The sequence below is a fragment of the Abramis brama genome (assembly GCF_963993115.1).
Source record: "Abramis brama genome assembly, chromosome: 17".
In the NCBI taxonomy this organism is placed as follows: domain Eukaryota; kingdom Metazoa; phylum Chordata; class Actinopteri; order Cypriniformes; family Leuciscidae; genus Abramis; species Abramis brama.
The window spans coordinates 19,652,945-19,673,656 of NC_139979.1; the positions used below are offsets into that span (position 1 = coordinate 19,652,945).

The following is a 20,712-nucleotide window of genomic DNA, read 5'->3' on the forward strand; positions in this document are numbered from 1 at the left end:
TGATTGTAGTTGTGTTTTAATTGTTTTATTTGGTATAACGCAATGACACATGCCAAATTGTGCAGAAATAATTTTTGGACAGGCTTTCATACACAAAAATTATGAACACATGCAAAAACAAGAAAGAACCAACAAAACATTAATAACTGATTATGTTGTAGCCTAGTTATTATATGTGTTTTCCTGTGAGCTTTTTGTTTCTCTGTATTATTATTATTATTTTTTTGGCAAAGTAAAATAAAACCTGTAGCTGTACTATGCCTTTTTCGCCAAGTAATTTAACCAAGTTTAGTGTTTTGTTTTTCCTTCATATTTTCAAAAAATATAAACATTTTCCTAATTTTGTGATCATTTAATCAAACTCATAAAAGGGTCATAAAAAAGAACTATCCCCTTCAGACAACACTTTTGGCCACTACTATATAAATATAGATATACATTTTACCTTAATATAGTATAAACACTTCCCTTCAAAAGTTTGGGGAATGATTTTTAATAGAGCGATGGCACATTAAATTGTTCAAAAGACATTCATAATGTTACAAAAGATTTCTATTTCAAATAAATGTTTCTTTTGAACTTTCCATTCAACAAAGAATTCAACTTAAATATTAACTGTTTTAATATTCGATCGGTCAACGAGCGACGTCTCGTGGTTCCATCACAGAGAGCCACAAAATCACTTTCCAGAACATTCTCATTCACAGTTCCATGCTGGTGGAACGCTCTCCCCACCCTCATCCGGAATGCAGAATCCCTGACAACCTTCAAAAGACAGCTGAAAACCCATCTCTTCCGTGAGCACTTAACCGCATAAAAAAATAAAAAACACCTCCCCTTTCCCTCTAAAACCTAACTTATCGGGCTTATGCTACTCTGAATAATGCCTGAACTTCGTATCTTGAGCTCTTCTTGCGTTGTTTTTGTTTTTGCCTCTTCATGATGACTCGCTTAATCTAGTCCTAGTTTGTAAGTCGCTTTGGATAAAAGCGTCTGCTAAATGACTAAATGTAAATGTAAATATTAACTGTCAACACTGATAATAATAGGAAATGTTTCTTGAGCAGCAAATCAGCATATTAAAATGATTTCTGAAGGATCATGTGACATTGAAGAGTAATGATGCTGAAAATTCAGCTTTACCATATACATTCATAAATATATTAAAATAGAAAACAGTTATTTAATGTAATAATATTTCACAACGTGTACTGTATTTTGAGCAACTAAATACAGCCTTGGTGAGCTTACATGACTTCTTTAAAAAAAATCGTACCAACCCTAAAGGTTTGAACAGTGTACTGTATATTTAAAAACTGAATATAATACACTTCTAAGAACCTGACAAATGTTTTCAAACTAAATTTGTCCTACATAACAAAAGACAGCTTAAAATAGAAATTCAAAACAACACAACACATTTGAAAGGTTTCCCAGGTTTTATTCCATAATTTTTACATGATAGTTGTTCATCGCAGCACCAGACATGACATCTAACCCTCAGGCTGGAATCTCAACATAAGTCATTACGGAGACACAATTCCTGGAATCATTAGAAGATGATAATGTTCACAAAAGCCCATCGGACAAGACAGTACGAACACAAACACCAGGACAAAGCAGCAGAACAATCATACACCGTAACATTTAAACATATTCATCAGCTATTTGAAAGTGACGGTGGGTTGATTGGTTGTAACACATCCAGAAATGAAAATGAAGAAAGTGATCGGACTCTTGTAATTTCAATTCTCTGCTTATTAGAAACTGAGCCATGCAAGGACCACCCACACCCACTCCTTGTCTCAAGTTACAAGTTTGGATTTTATCCACCTTGTAAATCTTTCAGCCAGATACCCCTGGTGCCTAAAGTACATATGATTTACCTGGAGGTCAAGGAGAAAATTCATTCCAAAAATAAGAAAAACACTGTACAAAAATAACTGAAACACTAATTCAATGTTTAGCACAAAGAATTCCTGCAAAGAAAGTATCCAAAACAATAAATCTTATGGAATCATTTTAAAGGTAACATTGTGTGAAGCACCTACCCTTTTTTCTCAGAAAAGAGATGATGGGCATGTACTATAAAGAATCACTGACGGAAAACAAAACCAAATTAACCCACATGGTTACTTTCAACAAATAAACAAGCAGTTTCCAACATCTGAAGAGCTGTATATAGACTGCTTTCGAGAAATCTGCTGTTTCCTACACAAGGATCAAAAGGAAGTCTTGGTCAATCAAACCATGATAGCAGCACGCAGCCATTATGTACACTTCAACAACCCCTACTCATCACCATTACACTGCAAAACAACAACAAGCAAAGCCTGTTTATATATGTACAGACTTTATAATGTAATGCATTTTGCGTAGAGAATAAATCTGACAACATTTTAAGGGATAGTTGACCCAAAAATGAAAGCTCTGTCATTATACCTTCATGTCATAACAAAACTGTATTCTCTGTGTGTGTGTGTGTGTGTGTGTGTGTGTGTGGGGAGTGTGGGGTGGTATATATGATTATAGAAATAAAAAGTCATAAGATGTTTGGAACTACATGAGGAATGGCATGAGTTTGCATTTTTGGATGAACTATCCCTTTATGCTGTCTCTAAAACAAAATCTATTTTTGTAGTAACAAGCATACTGACGGGAAGCATGTGTTGTTGTGTGTGATATATTCGTTTGTGTCTTAAACAGTCATGTTTTTTTTTCCTCGGGGTGTTTATATCTCAATAAGGCTCTAATTGTAGAGCATAAATGATGAGACATCCGTCATTTCACAGGAAAGGGTGTTTATGCTATATTTTGTGTGTGCGTTCATGGAGCTTGTTTATCTAAAAGGGATTTGATGCATTCATGCAAGGGCTGGCACACCCTCTGGTAGGCCTGCGGCGTGAGGTGCAGATAATCATACATGTCCTGATGTGCGATGGACCCGTCGGACTGAATGAACCCAGGGTCCATGTCCAGAAAAGAGACATGAGACAGAGACGCTACCTCAGCCTGAACTTGAGCATTCACACTCGCGTTACGCTCACGAAGAGGGTTTGGACTTTTACCTCTCGGCAGCAACCCCTAGTGGTGAGGAAAGAAAGAGAATTACCTTCCAACAGATGCAATAAGTTTTAGCCTTTTAATGACACACCAATATCTATTGAGGATATGTCTAAAAGACTAAAAAGGAGCTTTTTGTCAATGGTCAAAATGACTGAATATGCATAACCGTTCAAAAGGTTTATAAGATATTTTACAAAATCACAGTAAAAAAAGTGAAATATTATTACAATTTAAAAATAACCATTTGCTACTTTAATATTTTATAGCATTTAATTTATTCCTTTGAATAATTCAACATCATTAATCCAGTCTTCAGTGTCACATGATCCTTCAGAAATCATTGTAATATGATGGTCTGGCACTCAAAAAACATTTCTTATTATCAAAGGTGATAACCGTGCTGCTTATTTTGTAGTAACCATGATGCGAAAGAACAGCATATTTTTTAAATAGAAATATTTTGTAACATCACAAGTCTTTACTGTCACTTTTGATCCATTTAAGGCATCCTTGCTGAATAAAAGTAATAATTTCTTTAAAACATATATCTTACAAAGTTTTGTACAGTAGAGTACATTATAGTACCCTGGATTCATATGTTCATTTACATTTACATTTATGCATTTGGCAGACGCTTTTATCCAAAGCGACTTACACTGCATTTCAAGGTACACATTTACATTATCAGTTCTTGCTTTCCCTGGTAATCAAACCCATGACCTTGGTATTGTAAGCGCCAACGCTCTACAGTTTGAGCTACAGGAAAGCATTTATATGATTAAATTATTTGTATAATTTTTTTTAAATAGTAATATATTGTGCACATTCTATCTCTTAATAATTAATATTTGTTCTGGTCTTTATTTTCACCATTTTGTTCTTATATAATGTTTGTTTTGGAATAAGTTTTACCCTTTGGACAGTTCTATTTTTGTTACTTTTTCTTTTTGTCCATTTCTCTGTTAAACAAGTCATAATGGCCAAGAACATCACAATCAGCACTGATGGAAATTGACAAGACTGGTGTGATGAATTAAATTGAGGATTAAATTATTTTCAAGATGTTGTGACTGAGAGGAAGGAGCTGAGATAACTAACCAACACAAGAGTGTGAGCATGAGGCAGCTTCTGATGGATCACATTGACGATGGCCATGATGCCTCCAAGAATCTGTTCTGGAGTGTGACCATGATTATTAGTGCCCACCCACAACACCACCACCTGCAGACCAACAGACCAAATAAGACATTAGTAACCATTTTTGCTAGAAGAGGGTCTTTAAGTTTGTTTTGTTAATTAACTTCAGATATCAGTTTCCTTTAATATAGGACTATTGTCTAGTTAGGCTGGCTCTATGTAGATATTGTAATAATAGTTAAATTAGTTTTGTTCATGAATGAATCAGCCGGTTTGAATGGATCAGTGAATGAATGATTCTTTGACTCACTTATTAAGACTTGCTGCCACCTACTGGTGGTTTCAGTTTCATAGAAAAGTATCATACATAGAAAAATATTAATTATTTAATTTCATATTTCTATATTTAAAATGTTACATTTTAAAACTAATTTCATAACATTCCAGCAACTGTAAATGAAGTGTAAGTACATCAAAATAATAGAATAATAATAAATGGTAATTTCTGTCAGTAACGCACAACATTGATTTACCAATTCCAGCATAATGCCAGCAAAGGACAAATTGAATTATTAAATTGTTTGTTTGTTTGTTTATAGTTGAATGCCATGACAGCTATCTCTAAATTCATGGCGAGAAAGAGGTTAAAAAAGAACGATTAAAATAGATTTTTACATTTTATCTTTGATAAAAATTCTAAAACTAGATTGGTGTTACTTCATTAAGAGTCAACTGAAAAATAAAGAACTCTAACAGAGTTCACTCTATCAGTGAACGCGCGTGATCATAGGTAACTAACTAACTGCGTGAACTACATCGACTACTGTGGACTTCGACCGAAAACAGGAAATAAATACAGGTATGAGCGCTGGCTGAATTATTATCATTTTTATTCATATCTTTCACATCTACTGCAGTCAGATTCACCCGTGTTCACTCTGAAGGAATCACTCACATGGCTGGGCACTTGTAATGACACCAAGGATGTTAAGAGGCTAAAAGCAGGTTTAAAACTTGCCCCATTGAAGTCAACAGGGTGCAAATTTTAAAAAGAGGATAACACGGTGTAGGCAACACCGATTTTTGTCGTTGTTCACTCCAAATTTACAAAAAAATGAGCTCAATGTTAAAATTGACCGGAGTTCTCCTTTAAGAGTCAACTGAAAAATAAAGAACTCTAACAGAGTTCACTCTATCACAGTTCATCAAAATATGCTTCAGTAATAATGGATTCTGGCACAAGGGGCATAAAGGAGGATCTTCACCCGTTAACAGAAACATACGAGTTAGTCTGGAGTGCCCTATACTCATTTAAATAAATATATATTAAAGTAAGTTAAAGGTGTTCTACAGTATGTAACTAACTTTTTATGTAATTTTTATAGTAATTTTTACAGAGGTGCCCTTTTTTTCCGCTTGAGCACCTGCCCTCCCTGTTGCAGGTCATTTACCTTTGGGCTGATGTGGTCCAGTTCTCCATTGATGAGTCTCCACAGTACATGCTGTGTAGCATCTCCACCAATCCCAAAGTTCAGTGCATGGAGAGGAGAAAACAGCTTTCGCCAAACCTGCCAACATCAAGTAATACAGAAATAACACTTGTAAAATGCTGAAAATGGCCTTTAAACAGGTAGTTGCTGTTCTCATAGCTTTAAATAATTTAATAATCCATATTGTAATATCAATTTTTAAAAGTCTACATTAGTGCTAATAAAAAATGGACTAAATGTCGTTAGGTGGAACAAACTGTAATTTGCACTACTGACAGTTCAAAATAAAAGAAAAGAAACCTAGCATTGTGGATTTGTTGCTTTTTCTGGTAACACTTTAGTTTAGGGTCCAATTCTCGCTATTAACTAGCTGCCTATTAGCATCCATATTACTATGATATTTACTGTTTATTAGTATTTATAAAGCACACATTAATGCCTTATTCTGCACGACCATATTCTACATCCCTTAATCCCACCCAATACATAAACTTAACCGTACTAACTAATAAGCAGTATCAGTGTAGTTTTATTTAATGCCATGTCAGCATCTGTGGCTATCTTCATGGCAAAAACTGAATTACAAAAATACAAGAGCTACATGTATACAATAAAAATAAAAAACAAGCAAACAGAAAAAATACAGCATTTATTCAAGATTTTAACATGATAAAAATTCTAAAACCTTTTTGTAATAAATTCTTACTAAACAAATCCTTACGTAAACTTACTTCATACAAATGTTTTCTACTTGCATTAAAGGCAGGACAGTCCAATAAAATGTTTATCTAATAAGCAGTAATTAGGGGTTTATTAAGGCAAAAGTCATAGTTAATAGTTAATGGTGAGAATTTGGCCCTAAACTTAAGTGTGACCATTTATCCTATTGTACCGTCATTCTGTGTACCGTTACACCCCTAATATATATTTTTTCTTGTATACAAAACCTAGCAAGTATTTATGCAGTCGTTGATAAGAATGCTGTACCTCAAACTCATGCAGAAGCTGGATAAGTGAATCTCCAATAAACAGAACATCCGGCTCTTTTCCTTTACTGTCCGATACAAATCGATTGTGCTGCACAGATGAGAACACATAAAAATGCCATTATGACTCTGTTTGCATATTAGAAAAGATGCTGGCTAATTGTTTTTGGCAGATAAAACAACAGGATATATAAGCAGTCTAATAGGTACACTAAGGTTGTAATATTGTGTTGTATATTGTACAAAAGAACCACCAATGACATCCATCGGCCATCTCCCTGTGTGTCCTGACAGGGGGTGGGTGTGGCTGCAGGGTTAGAATCTCCACTCATCACTTCCTGAGGAACGACATGGAGGGAGATGAGTTAAATTTTTCCAGTAGCGTTAAAAATGGATCCTCTTATAAGTCCAAACAACATTTGAGATTATACAATTTTGAGCACAATATTGTGCTTTAACATGCAAAATATTAAATTAAAACAAGTTGTACTATGGTTATCTTATGTACTTTGTACGCATCGTATCCGTATGACAAGCACAAACACGGCTACATTTTTCACAGCTTTACTAGTGCTATTTTTGATGAAGTTTGCATTGCAGTAGTTAACCTCACAAACCAGTTGATAAAAAAATAGCAGATTGTAAATAATAATTGGTTGGGCGTTTGAGTATATCAAAAAGTTAACGTCTTAAAGATTATTAATGCTAGTTAAAATGCTTTTTTAACTGAGTAGCTCACATAGCTAATGTAGCACTTAGCATGCAGATGTCTCCTTTTAGAAGAACAAGGCACAAAAACGCGTTAAAACAATGCGTAATATAATACTAAGTATTTGCAATACATATTAGCACTTATGTAGATTCATATTCATTTTAAGGATGGGAAATATCGTTACCAACAAATGTAACCACAGCAGAGTTCAGTGTTCAATCAGTCAGTCAGCCAGCCAGCAGTCAGCTGCCAAACCCCGGAAACAGGAATATCGAACCAGGCATTACTGGCAGATCGCCGAGAACAGTCGACTTATAAAAAAGCATAAAACTTTACAAAAGCAAAAAAGGTAATTAAATCTCCTTTTTTTATTAGTTTTCAGTGGTGCAAATGTATGTCAAACTTTTAAACATTACTTAATAGCAATTCTCTTGGCCGAAATAGTCTTTGCAGAGATCTGCATTTGACGGTCATCTTTCGAAGCACGTTGCCAAGCAACGAAAAGTTATAACTTAACGGCGTTTGGACTCAAACAGGTATACCGATTGCATGTGGTGGTTTGATATATGTATTTATTATATGTCTATTTGATAATGAAGAAAGCATTTCATTCAACCGTTTGAACACAAAGAATGCTCTTTATTTGATGTATGTTGCTAAACCGGTGTGGTGAACATAACTACAATAAGCATGTGACTACTAACTCAGATTACTTAAATTATTTAAATACATAACAGACTAATTTTAATTTTAATAACGTGTGTTTTATAGTCTCAACATGAAGATGAGCCACCAATCCTGTAAAAACTTTCCACATAAACACAGCTTGCCAAAGACATCCAAGGACCACCACAGTCTCAAAACCAAGTCTTCATGTCATGCAGCCAATGCTGTCCACAACTGCAAACCAGCGTGCAGCAGCAGCATGAATACAGATGTGCATTGCAACGCATCACATAAAGTAAGGCGTCTTAAAACCAGGAAGGAGAGGAATCAGGTTCGAGGTCAGGAGAGAAACCGGTCTCACACAAACAATCAGCACAGTAGAAAGGAAGGCGGTGAGAAAGCACAGTGCCGCCACATCCATCCACTGTCTTGTTCAAGAAAAGAGAGCACATTCGCTAAGCCATTAATTCCCCAGAAGCCAAGCATCATAACTGAAGGACGCCTTACCTCCATCAGAGGCCTTTTCAGCCATGAGGTTAGGTCCATAGATATTGAGAGGCTGGTGAGCGACCAAATAAAGAAAGATAAGCAGAAAAAAGAGCAAAGAAAACAGTCTATGATGCACATTACATCACTGCTATCTCCCCCAGTAACGTTACCTGATTCAGACCAGGACTGCACTCTCGATGAAGTACAGGAACCACTCCAGGAACAAGAAAACAATACGCCACCACATGTGAAGAGGAAGAAAAGTTTAAGAAAGGAGTTTATTGGAAAAAACACTGGTATTCAGACTAATAGAGGAGACGCAGGGCCTATGGGATTATCTAGAGAAGACGGGAAGTATGACAGAAATGCCAACACCAGGAAAGAAGATACTAGTAACAAAACAAGGCAAGATAGTCCAAGTAGCCCAAGAGAAACTGAACACATGGTTTTGTCATCCTTAGAAAATGACCCGGTTCATCAGTTATGCTCTACTCCAGTTGAAACCAATAAGAATAACTCTGATATTTCACAAACAGACACTCTCAAATCCCATGATGAAGGAAACCAAGAAAATGGTTTTATGAATATTCAGATATTTGAGAAAGCTTCTACAATGATGGGATTCCCAAACATGGAAGTGCCGCAAATGTTGGAAAATCTGCAAACTTTAACCTCTCTATCTGAACTGGACTATGGGGCTGGTCAATTGGCAGATAATGTCAAGCAGAGGGAGCAAATGTCAAAATCTTGTAGGGAAGCAGTGAAAAGGCTGGAAACACGTTTGTGCCAGGCTTCAGAGCTCCATGTACCAAGCCATCGGCGTCCCCTGCTGGCCGAGTGTAGAGATGTGCTAATGCAGACTTTACAAAAAAGACATGGCTTCCAGTTAGAGCACAACCTGCATAGGCTACACTCATTCTTGAATGCGAAACAAGCTTCCTCTCAGCTCAGCTCAGGACAGAGTCATAAAGATTGTTCATCTTTTAGCCATGCAGTGGAGAACGAGGATAGGTGTTACAGCAGGAACATGGAGATTTGGAAAGGTATGTCACTTTTTTTACTTTTGTGGTTCAGTGACAGGTAAGAGTGTCCAAGATTAAGAAAAGGAACAATCTTTTAGAGATACAGTTTAAGCAAGTTCCTAGAAATGTAATCTTTGTATTTAGGTTGCTTTTCAAAAAAACTTTTATTCTATTTTCAACAACATTTTAAATTTAAAGCTATGACAATTTTAAGTATGAAATAACCTAGTCTTTTTAATAAAAGGTCAAATTATTTGTTAATGTAAGATAATTATTAACCTCGAAACAGACATGATATCGTTCCTGTTTTATTTATTTATTTTCCTGCATGCTTCTGCATATTGGTTGCACAACATGAGTCTATCAAATGTTTATAATATTTCAACGGAACTGCTTTGATGCTTATTTTTTCTGAAAAAAAAACCCATATATATATATATATATATATATATATATATATATATAAAAGAATATACCAAACTACTCAAGTTTTTTTCCATTTATTTTTTATGGTATTAGGACAGATGTGCACCCCCAAAATAATGAATGAATAATGAATTTTAATTTAGAAAAATAAAAAATATGCTTATCATTGAAGAGGTTTATTAAAATCATTATGGCCCGGTTTCACAGACAGAGCTTAGATTAAGCCAGGATTAAGCCTTAGTTCAATTAGGGCTTTTATAAATGTGCCTTAGACAAAAACATTACTGGTGTGCATCTTGAGGTCAAAACAATGGCGCTGACATATTTTAAGATATGTCAGTTCAAGTATCTTTCAGTTAAAACAGTTAAAACATGCATTTTAAGACTGGGTCTAGGCTTAAGCCTTGTCTGTGTTATACCGGGGGTATATTAATTGCATTTTTATATCCTGTCAAAAAAAACAAAACAAGTGTCATGTCATTAACCCTTGTCTCATGATATAATATTTGTGTACACGATAGAAGTTTGAAATGACCTCTCTGCTTCCTAGACAGTGTCATGCAGCACGATTACTTAGCAGAGGAAGTTAGGCTGGACTTGGACAGTGGAGCTTCCACCAAGAAACGAAGAATACAAGAGTGGAACACCTCTTCCCCTCCATTCTCTCTAGAAGAACCACAACAATCACACACAGACATGGTGAGTCAGAGAAATCAGACACAACGTTTAATGTCTCTCAACAAAAAAGTAAAGAATCAAGTCCAAATAATACCAAAGTTGTCGTAAACTAGACTATTACAGAGGAAAGAAATTTTTACAACTTGCAGTTCAGGGCTCTATGGCTATTTTTTGCATCTGAATTCGATTTGTCAGTTTTTGCAGTTTGACCAGTGGAGGGCAGCTGAATTGTCTCAGGATTGCTTCAGAGCTCAGCATCATCCCAGCAGACACCTCTTTAACCAGAGCCAGACCTTTACCCAGCATGCCGTCCCTATACTCAGAGCCCCCACCTGGCTTGATCATCCTGTGAACTCCTACTCCCAGCAGCGGTCAATGAGCACAGGGGAGAGTTCGAAAAGTGTTTATTTAGATCTCTCCAGAATCTCTCATCAGTGTACAGAAGAAACGGATCTTAATTTTAATTCATATCTCTTACATGAGAGCAGAAAACAAAAACCACAAGAACCATCTTTTGAGGGATCCAGATGGTCCGATCTGCAGCAAGTTCAGGATGAAAGAGAAAGAAGGGCTCCCTATTCATTCTCAGCATCCTATCTCTCAGAGGGCTTTCAGTACGAGCCCTTTTTTCGCTGTCCACATCCATCTAACACACAGCGCAGGTCAGACTGGCTTGGTATGACTCAATGTCCTAGGTCAAACACACAATTTTACCCTCCCCTTTACCTATAGAAAAGGCTGTTTGCCATGGTTAATCTCATCTAATCATCATAGGTGATAATATGGTCCAACTATGCATCTTCTTACTGTCTTTGGATGAGTAAAACATTTTTTCTTTGCATTAGATTTACCTTTTTATATTTACAAAAATTGAAAGACCATCACCTCTACATGTGATTCGAATTTGAGAGTTCAGAGTACTTGCATTATGATTTCTCTAATATATTCATATAAACTGGTAACACTGGTAATAAAAGTGAAACACTTGTTAAGATCAAATCACTTTTTGTGGTGTACAAATATCAAAAGCACTGCTTATTAAGGTTTTTTGTTGTTGTTGTTTTTATTAATTTAGTCAAATTTCTTCTATAGATTTTCTTCTATTATATAACTTGAGTGGACTTTTTTTTTAGTTCAGTATGCTGTAAAAACAAGATGCATGTGATTTTGTTATATCCCTTTAATAAAGCAGTACAAAATTTACATTTTTACATCAAACTGATTTCATAATTTCAGTTGTGCAAATTCTGCTACAATATGTTGAAGTAAACTAAAATATAAGAATTCAATTTAATATACTCTTGTAAAGTAAGTAGATCACAGTTATTTTACCTGTTAAATTTCTATTTATTTAATTATATTATTTGATCAATTTTCATTACATTTTCACCACAAAAGCCAAATAAAAATAAAAATACCTTCCGGTAAGTTTGTATCTTTTCCATTATTTTTTTAACATTTTTATTATTTTATATGCAGCCTGCAGAATTTATAAAGTAAATTAAATTAAACTTAAATTGTAAATTGTAAATTTGGTTTTATGTAGGCCCTATGTAGTCAGGGCATCAGGTAATATACTTCCTCATCAATTGGTGTCTGATTCACAAAATATTCGGTTTCCTCCATGTCCTTCTCTTGTCTCTTCTGATAATTCTCTTCCTTTATCTTCTGTTCCTCTTGGCTTCCAGTGTTGCTGCTCCTTAGTGCTCTCTTTAACTGATTCCAGAACAGTTCTTTTGCACTGCTTGGATCAGAACAATTTAACCCAGGCCATTGCAAATAGGTCTTTTTGAGCATGACCTTTCTCATACGGTGATAAGTGGACAGTTGCCGCTTTGGTATAGGCTCCAGAAAGACCAGCAAAAGCACATCCTGCATTTCTTGAAAGAGACGATAGCTGGCCAGCTGGATCTCCAGTGAGCACCATTCACTGCGAAGGAAGCTCTGACTGACCACACAGATTGTTTTGCGACTTCCATATACAGCAGCCACAATGTTGTCTACAATATCGCGGCCCAGTTCGAAATCTCTGTGGTGGAGGCAGAGCCGAAATGAAGAACCCTCGAGATTCGGCAGCAACTGTTCCATTACCCAGTCTTCATCTGCTGAGTTGTATGAAACAAAGGCATCATACTTGTATTTCTCTTCCTGGTCCCTTAAGCGACGCCACTGTTCTCCAAACCATGATCGAAACACATAGTAGCTGTACTTAAACTTCCAATAAAGTCTGACATAGAGAAATGGTATTAAGGTTAATAATATTGTGAATGTAAAAGTTAAGGAAAAGAGATAGAGTTCTATGTCCAAATAACAAACATTAGTATCAAAGTTGTGAAAATATGAGCCTGGATGGTCTTGGCATGTAATATTGTAAAGATATGGAAATTGGAGTCTCTTATTGCTTAAAGTCCAGTTCTGTAGATCACTATTCTGGCAGCCACAACTGAGAGGACAACTGCGCATGTCAATGTATGTTAGATTGGTCAGATTGTCCAGTAAACTGATGTCCAAAGACATCATGGCATTGCGATTCAGATGTAGTGTCTTTAGTCCTGTCAAATTTCCAAAGACCTCTTTTGAAAAAGATTTAATCCCCATGTTCTCAACAAGTAACATCTTCAATTTTCTAAGGTTTTTGAAAATGCCAGGTTTGAGTTGGGCGATCCCGACACATGAGTCGACTAGAGTTAAAAACTCCAAGTTTTTCAGGTCATCAAATGTTTCATCACCAAATCCAATGATATGGTTGTTGGTGAGGTAAAGACGTTTTAGAGAAGTTAGACCCCGAAAAAACGCACGCGGCAACAAGTATATGCCATTTGGTTTCTGCGCATCAAGTTTCAGGTCGAGAAGCCTCGACATATTAATAAACGGCGAGTATGTATGCTCTTTCAAATACCGAATGTGGTTATCCTGTAAATCCAGCACCTGCAGGGTGGCATGAAGTTTCCCAAAGAGACGGCTGTCGATCATATTCAGACGATTTCTATCTAAATACAAATTGGCCAAGCTATGCAGCCCATCAAATGCATGTGGCTTCAGCTGAGTGATCTTGTTCCCGCCTAAATCTAAAATACTTAGATTTGACAGAGAATGAAAGGTATAGTTGAAAATTACAGCTATTTGGTTGTTGCGCAGGTTGAGAGTCTTCAGGCTGGTAAGATCTTCAAAGCTGTCGTTGTAGATATCGGTCAAAAGGTTGTTGTCCAGACGAAGTGTAACAAGATCTTTGAGTCCACTTAAGGCTTTATGGTCCATATAAGCAATTATGTTTATATTTAGCTCGAGGTTTGTTAATTTTGGTGTATTACTGAAGGCAAAACCACTGACCTGTAGAATACGATTGTATCGATAGCTCAGGTTTCTCAGGCTGTAGAGCTTTTCCGTTTTGTTGCAGGGCATTAGCTTGGTCAGATGGTTATGTTCCAATCTGAGACTTTCCAGTTGGTTCTGACCGTGCAGAAACTGCAAGCAATCTGTGGTTTTCATTTCGTTTCGTGAGAGGTCCATTACACCTGTGATACTGGGGCAATGATAAAATGTGTTGTTTTTTAGAGTTCTTATGGAATTGCCCTCGAGAAACATTTTAGGTATGTGTTGCTTTTTATGGTGGTGATCTTGCAGACGAAAACACAGCGAAGACAGCGCACGAGAGTCCTTCAGTTTCAAACCAGAGAAGTCGATGCTCCACGGTCGTACATTGGTACAATTAAGAAGCTTGCTAGCAGAGACGTTGGTAAAGCGCAAGCGCAGGTATGTTATATTCTCCAGATTCAGGCCCTGAAAAGCCTCGAATGATAAGTTTTTGTTGTCTGAGAAATCTAGCACTTTCACATACATTAGGAAAGACTTGTCACATCCCAGTTTGTATAGATTATTATCACTGAGGTAGAGTCTGGCAAGCGACTCTGGCAGACGGTGGGAGTGATGCAGGGTGGTAAGCTTGTTAAAAGAAAGGTCCAGCTTTATCAAGCTGGACAGGTTTGTTATGCATTCAACCAAAGCAGAAAAGTTGTTCAGGTTATTCCGGCGTAGGTCAAGAATCTGAAGGTTTGTCAATTTGGAAAACAGGAACATATCAGTATTATTGAGTTTGTTGCTTCCCAGGAGCAGCTGTGTGAGGTTATGGAGGTCACTGAAGACATCACGGTGGAGAGATGATATACTATTGCAGGACAGATTTAAAATCTGAAGTTGATGCAGATTATTAAAAGCATCTTTGTGGATTTTAACAATATGGTTAACGTCCAGTACCAGAGAATTAAGATTGGACAGACGATCGAAGCTTCGGCCTTGAACAGATGAAATGTTACTGAGAGAAACTGTAAGGTTTGTTGCTGTGGTAAATACATCTTGCACAATTGTAGTTATGTCTGGTTCGTGACATTTAATACATCTGAAGGTTGTATGGTTAGAATCTGGGATCTCTATGCAACTCCTGAAACTGTAGCTGAAGACAAGTTTAAGGAGGCAGATAAATACCGCCTTTAGGATCAGTTCGCGGCATGCAGAATCTGCCATATTTTTCAATTCCACTTTTAAATAACTGCCTTCATCAAAGACCAACACTACGAGGTTCTTCACTCAGTATGAGCAGCACCTAATCCAATATTGAGAGTTTAACACAGCCAACTGCTAGAAAAAAAGAGGGGAAGGTTATAATCTGTTTAAAAATAAATCTGAAATAAAATTGTTACATATTGATCCGTAATGCTTCTTGTCAATTTTTTTTGTTTAAATGTATAAATACAACAGAAACAGACTATGGATGTTTTATGTATTTTATTTATTTTCAAATTAATAAAATGACTTCAAATGTGATGGAAGTATATCTAATGTATATGAATACAGGCAGTAAAAAGGTGGATACAAAAAAAATTCTCCTAATATTAAATTCCACCTAAACAAATTTCTCTAATGTACTCTTAGATAATCCACCTCGGGTGACAATTTCTCACTTCTCAGACTCCTTTCCCCCTTTTGTTTTTACATCAACTTCCTTAAAATCGTAAATAATAAAACAATAATGGATTGAAGCAACAAAACATGTTAAATAAAATGTCTTTGTAAGTTTATGTAAATGCATGACACATTCTACATAAGTTCTCTTTTTTCAAATGCAACCATTTGCTCATGATACTGATGTTAACATACATACAAAGGCATACATCTTGTAATGGTGAACAAAGTAGATAAAGAGCTTTGCAACATTATGTGAACAAATTGTTCTCTATAGTGTTAGCAGGACAAATACAGAAAAAAAAATCTCTGACTCACTATTTCGAAAACCATCAGCAAGCAAAAATAACCCAAGATCTCATATCTTTCATTAATTAATTTAATCATGCTGGCTATTCATTTGAACATTCTCTAAATATAAACAGAAATGTAGTTCAGTACCTTACCTTCACTAAATTGTTCCTGATAATTTTGCAAAACTATCATAGCTGTTCTCTCTTTTAAACAGGAATAGAAAGAGGAACCATAAAAGTTTCGAGGCCGAGCAAAGAAGACCAGACAATGGGACACAATCCCTGATCCAATTACTTAGATTTTGCACTGAGAGTTTGAATACTTTCTTTAAACAAATATGATAATTTAATTAAGGATTGATTCGTAATGTAAACTCACATGTACGGGTCATTTAAATCATGATATAGTTTGGAAAATTAAAAAAATAAAAAAAAAGAAGAAGAAGAAAAAATCCAGCCATCTAGGCATTTTTAAAAAGGCTCTTCCCTTTATTTTCTTTAAATTAACCTCTCGCCTTCTGTTCTCGAGCCATCTGACAGAGTCCACAGAAAGGACAGCAGGTCATAATCACCCAGTCATCACAGACAGAGCCCTAAAAGACAAAAGGCACTTACTGCAGTGCTATTCTTTGACACCAATGTTATTAATGTTATGAAATGATAGATTTCAGCAGGAATTTCAATACCACATCAACATCAGAAAAAAACAATAATCAATACTGATAATATTTTTGCATGGCCTACATTAATACGATATTTGTCACGGATGCTGGTTCTCAATGCAATCATAGCTCCAGGTAGGAAGGGCAAACAGCAGCTGTCACCATTATCCTGAGCCACCTTACAACCCAAGATGCAAGGAATAAATGCCCCACACAGACCTGAGGAGAAAACCAGTGTCAGAATTCACACCTTTTTTTTCTTCTTTTTTTTTTTTGCAATATGAGGCTTGTGAGGTTCAAGCCACTTACTCATCAAATTATTTGAAGAGATAGTTCATTCGGATTTACTCATCCTCTATTTAAATAAATCCTCTATTTCTTACTTTTGCTGGACACGAAAGAAGATATTTTGAAAAATGTTTTAACTGTTTTTGTTCAATAGGGTCCAAAACAACTGACTTACATTATATGGACAAAAACATTCTTCAAAGAAAGTAAGTCATACAGGTTTGAAACGCACGCACACATATACACTCACAAATGCCGCAGTCCTCACAACAGTCACAGACATCAGAGCTCCAGTGTGAAACAGTGTAGCTGATCACAGTCATCTGTGGCTGGGAAGTCATTGCTTCTGTTTGATATGACATCACTGACACACAGCAAATTATATAATTATTTAAAATTAGCAGTTTACAGTAAATACTGTAAAGTTGTCTTGTTGCTATAAGTAAACAAACCATGCATTTTTATTTGATGGCTATTATAGCAAATATTGGTTAAATAAGTATGAATTAGGACATAACATGTGATGTCATTTCTAAGCCAGATGGAATGTTTAAAATGTTACCCTCTCTCTCTCACCTGTTTGCTTGGAGAGGCTTCCTGGTACTGTATGTGTCTCTCGTCCTCAGGGAATGATGTTCAATTTCTGATAGTTTCACAGTGAAGTTGGAAATCACCTCAACATGACGTAGGGGAAGAGAAAATGTGGTTTATGTGACCTGTAAACTAAAGGGTGAAGTGTTTGATTTGGGGGCGAGGAGTTTTACACTATTTCAGTTCTCCACACCCTTCCATCAACACAGGATATCTTATCTACAACCTATAAAACATTTAGATGAGAACCTTGTGTTTTTTTACCTCTTGAATATGTACATTGGCCCTTTTGACAAATAAGTAATTGCCTTCAGAAAATCACCACACTGCATAAATCAGGAGCTCGGACTTCCATTTTTAACACTCCTACGGTATATAACATCAGAAACACGAATGGCGTTCATATAAGTTGCGAATTCTCTGGACCTGAGCCATTAGAGAGAATTATTCCATTGCCAATTGGTAGTTTTTCTACAATCTGTTCGGGTTACTGGGAATTCGGGTGAGCAAGTCCACAACTTTTTCAGCGCCCTTGGTTCTGGAAGTATTTTTTTCATCAATTTTTCCAATGGGGATTTTAAAAAGAGTTATAGGCCATAACCCAAACCGGCTGAAACACAAAATTATAAACTTTGATTTGAAGCAACAACAAAAAACAAAGGTACAAGTGTAATAAACAGACATTTATAAGTTAAAGAACTACAATTCTATTAGCATTCTTTTACAACCCCATTTCCAGAAAAGTTGGGATATTTTAGAGGGCTTGGAGCCAGAGGGGTGTAAGTGGCATTTTGGGCGAATATGAGACCTATCTGAGATCAAACTGTATTGAATAAAGCAACAAAACAATAAAGACCTAACACAAAAGTGTGAGTAATGTTTGGAGAATACAATACTCTGAAAAATACATGTAGGACATGTAAGACCCACATTTTTGTTCAGAGCCAGAAGGGCATAAGTGTAGTTGGTGCCCTAAAACAGCATTCAAAATGGCTGACACAACTGCAGACATGGAACTGTCTGAGTCAGAAAAGATTTTGATGAATATTATGAAACAAACTGATGAATCCTATATTGAAGAAGTTGAAGATGAGTCAGAGTTGTTTTTGAATGCATTTCCTCACAAGATACGCAGAGTTGATACGCAGATACTACAATGCTCTGACAGTGGACAGTGAGTATAACAGTGAGTACAGTGAGTAGAACTAAACAAACTAGTGAACAGAAAAGCAAATAAGACGCGTCATGATTCTTTGGATGTGGTCAATGAATAGACTCACAGAGTAATTGAAATGGTTGAACAAAAAAGAAAAGTGAAATGAGTAAAAAGAACACTAGAGTATTTGAAAAAAGAAATTAATGAATGTAATGAAATAAATTGAACAACTCATGAATTGCCAATCAGAAGTGTGTTTAGCAAGTTCAGTGACTTTTATTACAGTCTGTACTGTTCAGCAGATGCCCAGAATGGAAAAGTGAAATGAGAAAAAAATAAAAATAATAATAATGATAATAATAATGAATGAGTTAAATGAAAATTAATTAATTGTTCAAGTGTTATTCAAGTGCTAATTATTCAATCAATTCCCCTTTTGACCCATTATTTTCTGCATTGTTCAGCAGATATGCCCAATATGTCCATAGTAGACTTGGAAATGTTTGGTGCCAAAAAGGCGTATCTGACGTTATTGCCAATTTTTTTTTTTTTTTTTTTAAATGTTCATTGTGTTAATATGCCATAAGTTTATTACTTAAATACTCATTCATGTAAGTATACCTGTGGTTGCAATGTTTGTGGTTTAAGGTTAATAATACAGGTGATTGAAGTGTGGTCAAAATTTTGTTTTGCCACTTACGCCCCTCTGGCTCCAAGCCCTCGTATTTGTACAATGCAATAAAATCAAGAATCTGTGATTTGTTCATTCTCTTGAACCTTTATTTAACTGACAAATGTACAAAGAAAATATTTACAATGTTTTCACTGACCAACTTAATTTTATTTTGTAAGTATAAACAAGTTTTGATTTTGATGGCTGCTACACACTCCAAAAAAGTTAGGACAGAGGCATGTTTACCACTTTGTCACATCACCTTTCCTTTTAATTACACTTTTTAATCATTTGGGAATTGAGGATACTAAATGTTGAAGTTTTGTATGTGGAATATTTGGCGAATTTCACCTGATATAAGACATCTACTCAACAGTCTGTGGTCATCGTTGTCCAATTCTCCTTTTCATGATGGGCCACACATTTTCAATAAGTGACAGATATGGACTGCAGGCAGTCAGGCACATCCCTTCTATGGTGCAGAGTGTCTAAAAACCACTCTGTTTTAGCATGTGCAAATGTCATCTTGATGTCTCTGTACAATCCAAATATATTCCTCCATGCCAATGGTACCTAGTTCACACAAATGCAAGTCACCCATGCCGTTTGCACTGATGCACCTCCATACCATGATATTTGCTTTTGCACCTGTCGCTGAAGAATGTCTAGTTGGTCCCTTTCGTCTTTGGGACTGAGAACTCGATGTCCATTTTTTCCATAAGCAAGCTGAAACGTGGACTCATCTGACCACAGCACACATTTCCACTGTCTTCTGAGATGAGCTCGGGCCCAGAGAACTCGCCAGCATCTCCGCATAGGACTGATGTACAGCTTTCTCCTTGCGTAATAGAGATTCAAGTGGCATTTCTTGATGCAACGTCACACTGTGTTCAGTAAAAAAAAATTTTTCCAAAGTACTCCTGAGTACATGTGGCTGTATTTAACAGAGTAGCATTATGGTTTCTCATGCAATACCATCTGAGGGCTCAAAGGTCACGCACATTTAACGGAGGTCTCCTGCCTTGCCCTACACAGACTGAGATTTCTCTGGATTCCCTGAATCTTTTAACAATATTATTTATGGTAGATGGTGAAAGACATAAATTCTTTGAAAACTTGCATTTAAAAATGTGATTTTTGAACTGTTTTGACAATTCTCTCATGATATTTGGCACAAAGTGGTGAGCCATGACCCATCTTCGCTTACAAAGACTGAGAAGCTCTTTTTCACCCAAAACACAGTACCCTCACCTATTACCAATTCACCTACTTATTGTGGACTGTTTAAAAAGAGTTGGATAATCTTTTCACTTTTATTTTGCCTCTGTCCCAACTTTTTTGTAGTGTGTTGCAGCCATCAATATCAAAATGTGTATTTATATTTACAAAATACAATTATGTCGTTCAGTGAAAACATT

The 20,712-nt window shown here is 36.1% G+C and overlaps 4 protein-coding genes across 5 annotated transcripts; 1 reads left to right on the forward strand and 3 right to left on the reverse strand.

The window, feature by feature from the left end:
* Positions 1-1,420: 1,420 nt before the first annotated feature.
* Positions 1,421-7,701, reverse strand: pafah1b3 (platelet-activating factor acetylhydrolase, isoform Ib, gamma subunit). The gene is made up of 6 exons (XM_084088439.1): positions 7,576-7,701; positions 6,934-7,017; positions 6,681-6,770; positions 5,655-5,771; positions 4,165-4,287; positions 1,421-3,084 (listed from the first exon to the last, which is right to left on the reverse strand). Exons 2-6 carry the CDS (start codon positions 7,009-7,011, stop codon positions 2,827-2,829), a joined length of 666 nt encoding a protein of 221 aa, XP_083944565.1. The 5' UTR covers positions 7,012-7,017; positions 7,576-7,701; the 3' UTR covers positions 1,421-2,826.
* prr19 (proline rich 19) lies at positions 7,605-11,404 on the forward strand (the record flags this gene model as incomplete). 2 transcript variants are annotated; one of them, XM_084088437.1, is made up of 5 exons in its annotated part: positions 7,605-7,740; positions 7,836-7,927; positions 8,163-9,589; positions 10,545-10,693; positions 10,868-11,404. In XM_084088437.1, the coding sequence occupies exons 3-5, from the start codon at positions 8,170-8,172 to the stop codon at positions 11,402-11,404; spliced, it is 2,106 nt and encodes a 701-aa protein (XP_083944563.1). In that variant the 5' UTR covers positions 7,605-7,740; positions 7,836-7,927; positions 8,163-8,169. The 2 variants fall into 2 exon arrangements, with proteins under 2 accessions (XP_083944563.1, XP_083944564.1); XM_084088438.1 differs by lacking the exons at positions 7,605-7,740; positions 7,836-7,927 and having other exon boundaries at positions 8,036-9,589.
* A 437-nt stretch (positions 11,405-11,841) lies between these two features.
* tlr21 (toll-like receptor 21) lies at positions 11,842-16,129 on the reverse strand. The gene is made up of 2 exons (XM_084088436.1): positions 16,078-16,129; positions 11,842-15,307 (listed from the first exon to the last, which is right to left on the reverse strand). The coding sequence occupies exon 2, from the start codon at positions 15,191-15,193 to the stop codon at positions 12,230-12,232; it is 2,964 nt and encodes a 987-aa protein (XP_083944562.1). The 5' UTR covers positions 15,194-15,307; positions 16,078-16,129; the 3' UTR covers positions 11,842-12,229.
* cnfn (cornifelin) lies at positions 15,466-17,548 on the reverse strand. Its single transcript, XM_084088440.1, has 4 exons — positions 17,451-17,548; positions 17,125-17,238; positions 16,669-16,805; positions 15,466-16,517 (listed from the first exon to the last, which is right to left on the reverse strand). Exons 2-4 carry the CDS (start codon positions 17,234-17,236, stop codon positions 16,428-16,430), a joined length of 339 nt encoding a protein of 112 aa, XP_083944566.1. The 5' UTR covers positions 17,237-17,238; positions 17,451-17,548; the 3' UTR covers positions 15,466-16,427.
* Positions 17,549-20,712: the final 3,164 nt, after the last annotated feature.

Excerpts from the sequence above, each read along its gene's own strand:
- pafah1b3 (XM_084088439.1), bottom strand. The coding sequence starts at position 7,011 with ATGAGTGGAGATTCTAACCCTGCAGCCACACCCACCCCCTGTCAGGAC. Across the intron at positions 4,288-5,654 it reads TGGACCACATCAGCCCAAAG|GTGGTGGTGTTGTGGGTGGG; the intron begins GTAAATGACCTG and ends GTTGGTCTGCAG. Across the intron at positions 3,085-4,164 it reads ATGCTCACACTCTTGTGTTG|GGGTTGCTGCCGAGAGGTAA; the intron begins GTTAGTTATCTC and ends CCTCACCACTAG.
- tlr21 (XM_084088436.1), bottom strand. The coding sequence starts at position 15,193 with ATGGCAGATTCTGCATGCCGCGAACTGATCCTAAAGGCGGTATTTATC.
- cnfn (XM_084088440.1), bottom strand. The coding sequence starts at position 17,236 with ATGTCATATCAAACAGAAGCAATGACTTCCCAGCCACAGATGACTGTG. Across the intron at positions 16,806-17,124 it reads TTGTGAGGACTGCGGCATTT|GTCTGTGTGGGGCATTTATT; the intron begins GTGAGTGTATAT and ends TTTTCTCCTCAG. Across the intron at positions 16,518-16,668 it reads GTGACAAATATCGTATTAAT|GGCTCTGTCTGTGATGACTG; the intron begins GTAGGCCATGCA and ends TTTGTCTTTTAG.